The sequence below is a fragment of the Austrofundulus limnaeus genome, unplaced genomic scaffold (genome assembly GCF_001266775.1).
Source record: "Austrofundulus limnaeus strain Quisiro unplaced genomic scaffold, Austrofundulus_limnaeus-1.0 Scaffold458, whole genome shotgun sequence".
Classification (NCBI taxonomy): Eukaryota; Metazoa; Chordata; class Actinopteri; order Cyprinodontiformes; family Rivulidae; genus Austrofundulus; species Austrofundulus limnaeus.
Window position 1 is genome coordinate 4,246 of NW_013952860.1, and position 3,082 is coordinate 7,327.

The 3,082-nt window shown below is 41.5% G+C and overlaps 1 protein-coding gene across 1 annotated transcript in view; it reads right to left on the reverse strand.

Annotated features, from left to right (window-relative positions):
* Window positions 1–279: 279 nt before the first annotated feature.
* Window positions 280–3,082, reverse strand: part of ppp5c (protein phosphatase 5, catalytic subunit) — a gene marked incomplete at its 5' end in the record, with an annotated part of 14,307 nt that continues 11,504 nt past the window's right edge. The window contains 5 exon segments of the mRNA XM_014025160.1: window positions 280–1,079; window positions 1,715–1,796; window positions 2,002–2,180; window positions 2,258–2,298; window positions 2,551–2,638. Coding sequence (XP_013880614.1) covers window positions 1,017–1,079; window positions 1,715–1,796; window positions 2,002–2,180; window positions 2,258–2,298; window positions 2,551–2,638 — 453 coding nt within the window.

Genomic DNA, 3,082 nt, shown 5'->3' on the forward strand with positions numbered 1-3,082 from the left:
TCCTAAAGGAGTAAATTTTACAAATTTACTTTGGTAATTTACAATTTACAAAACTTTAAATTTAGTTTAAATTTAGTAAAATTCATTTTAAAACCAATGAATTCACTTTCAAATTATAAACATTCAGATTCAATCTGAGAAATTTAAATTCAGTTCCTGCTGACACAAGATTGATCCCACATCCAAACCTGAACACCAGTAACCACGGCTGAAACTCACTACGTTTAAACACATTAAGACAATAAAGAGTTAATTCTRAGATAAATGAGGAAATCAAAGTGTTTCTAAAATCACTGAAGCGTTTTTTTTAATTCAACATTTCTCTCCAAACATTACACATAATCTTTAAATGATACAGTATATATACATACACATCAGTGTACTGGTTGTCAGACGTTGAGCTGTGCGTTTTTAGACAGGACTGTTCTGGACGTTTGGACTTTCGGGGGGGACTGGACTGTGCAGGAGCTGCCGGGCGAGTGGCAGGAGAACGGTGGAGCAGCGGCGTCTTCAACTGTAGCAGAAAAAACACGTCACTGATGGTGAACAGCACCGTTATGAGTGGACCCAGAGGGTTTTTTTGATAAAAATACTCAGGTTTGTGTTGTTGTTGAGTAAAAAGTGACATACTGTGGGCTGGTTGGACTAACACTGAGACACGAGGCTCCTGCAGACCTACGTTACAACGCTCGCTTTTAGTCACAAGTTCCTTTTTGCTAAAACTGAACAATCATTTTCGTTACAGATCTTTGGTACAAACCAGCTATTAGAACCCATCTGCTGATAAATGAAACATGTTTATAGATAAAAACATCAAGCAGCTGAAAGGAGGCGGGTCTGACTCAGTGATGGTGCAGGAGGACCCGTCTTTGAAGTCAGAGAAGAGGAGCAGTTCTGCTCCCGTCAGAACCAGGTGGGGGGGGGGCACGTCCGAGCACCGGAGGGACTGAGGTGGGCAGGATGGACCGGGAMCAGAGGACAGAGTCTAAAAGATGGCCGACAGATGTGCGTGGACTCTACATCATCCCCAGCTGCATTAACGTGTTGGCGTACGCCATGGGCTTGACATTCGGATGAGGCTGGAACAGGAAGTAAAAAAAAATAAAAACTCATTATTAGAAGCAGCTGCAGGAAATATTTTAACATCCCTGATTGATGATTTTAGTTATTAACAACAAAAAAAAGCTTGAATTACAACCAGTAGGCCTGTCACCATAACTCAGTTTACTGCGAGATAAATTATCACGATAAACGATTTTGATGTTACTCTGCAACATCTGTCATCTTACCAAGTTTTAAWAYCTTACATCAGCTAAAAAGTGTTTTTGATCTTGTTTTCAGACTGATTTACTAAACAAGAACTGATTGTGTAAGAATAATCATCCTGTTTTCAGAATGTGTAAGATTATTTGTCTTGTTATCCTGAAAATTTGACTCAAATTAAGACAAAACTTTCTGCCAGTGGAGTCAGAACATTTTACTTGGTAAGATTCTTGAAATAAGAAAAAAATGAGTCAAATCAAGTATTTCAAGAGACTGAGTTTGTTTTGACTTGGTGCTGTAAAAATAAACTAAACTGACGTCTAATTTCTGTTGTGATTGATTGATTTATTGTGACAGGCCTAAGGACCAAAGCTCAGGTCTAAAACCAACTCCAMACACAGAAGAAGAAAAGGTAACGTGTTAAAGTCGTCTCTGCACAGTGAACACTGACCACAGCTGTGAACTGGTGAAATTCTGGCTTGAGGTCTGATCCCCTGAGGTGGATATAAGCTCCTTTGTTTCCCATCTGATCACTGCAGGAACAGGAAACAAAACAAAGGATGTTTTATTTTCAGACTTAAAGAGCCGTYAGTCTTTATTTAAAGCTTCAGGCGGTGCAGCTGTGAAACCTCAGGGTTTGTAAACAACTACAGCCGTATGGGACCGGGTCKTAAGAGGAAAGGACTTGTTTTATTCATGAAGCCAGGGGCATGGCCCCGCCCCCTCARCAGGACGTACCAGTAGTTGGGTGCTGAGAAGACGGTGATGCACTTCCCTGAGTGGGTGACCTCGTAGCCCTCAGCTTTGACCTCATGACTCCTCACGATGTAATCCAGCTTGTTCTGATCCAGGAAGCTCTGCGTCACGTCGGGTCCGAACTGACAGCTCACTCCTCGCTTACTGATGGACCGGCCGTTCTGCAGGAAGCAAACAACAGGAAGTTATTACAGATTTATAACCAACAGAAGGACTGGTGTCTGTAAACTGGACTGACCTGAGGCTGTGGGTCCGACCAGAGCAGGTCACACATGGGACCTGAGGAACAAAACTGTTCATGAGTCCTCCTGCTTTCTAACAGGATTAGTTTAATCTCAGCTTTATAAAGGTTAATCTACCTGTAGGATTAGTTTAATCTCAGGTTTATAAAGGTTAATCTACCTGCAGGATTAGTTTAATCTCAGGTTTATAAAGGTTAATCTACCTGTAGGATTAGTTTAATCTCAGCTTTATAAAGGTTAATCTACCTGCAGGATCAGTTTAAACTCAGGTTTATAAAAGTTAATCTACCTGAGTCGGGAGGCTGTCGATTCCTGTCGATCTTCCTGAGCTCCTCCAGTGTGACGCCATCTTCACTGAAGAGACCTCCGTGCATCACCTGAGACCAAGAAGCCTGTTAGTGGAGGGCACAACACTGCTAACCTGCTAATATGCTAACCTGCTAAYGTGCTAATCTGCTAATATGCTAACCTGCTAACATGGTAATATGCTAACCTGCTAATATGCTAACCTGCTAACATGGTAATCTGCTAACCTGCTAATGTGCTAACCTGCTAACATGGTAATCTGCTAACCTGCTAATATGCTAAACTGCTAACCTTCTAACCTGCTAACCCACTGACCTGTTAACCTACAAACACACTAACCTGCTAACACTGGAACTAATATTTTGCTAAGTGCTTTAGCATTCACATTAACATAGTAACTGGTTGTGCTGAAATAACATTGGTTAGCAGGTTAGTGTGTTGGTAGGTTAGCAGGTTAGTGTGTTGGTAGGTTAGCAGGTTAGTGTGTTGGTAGGTTAGCAGGTTAGTGTGTTGGT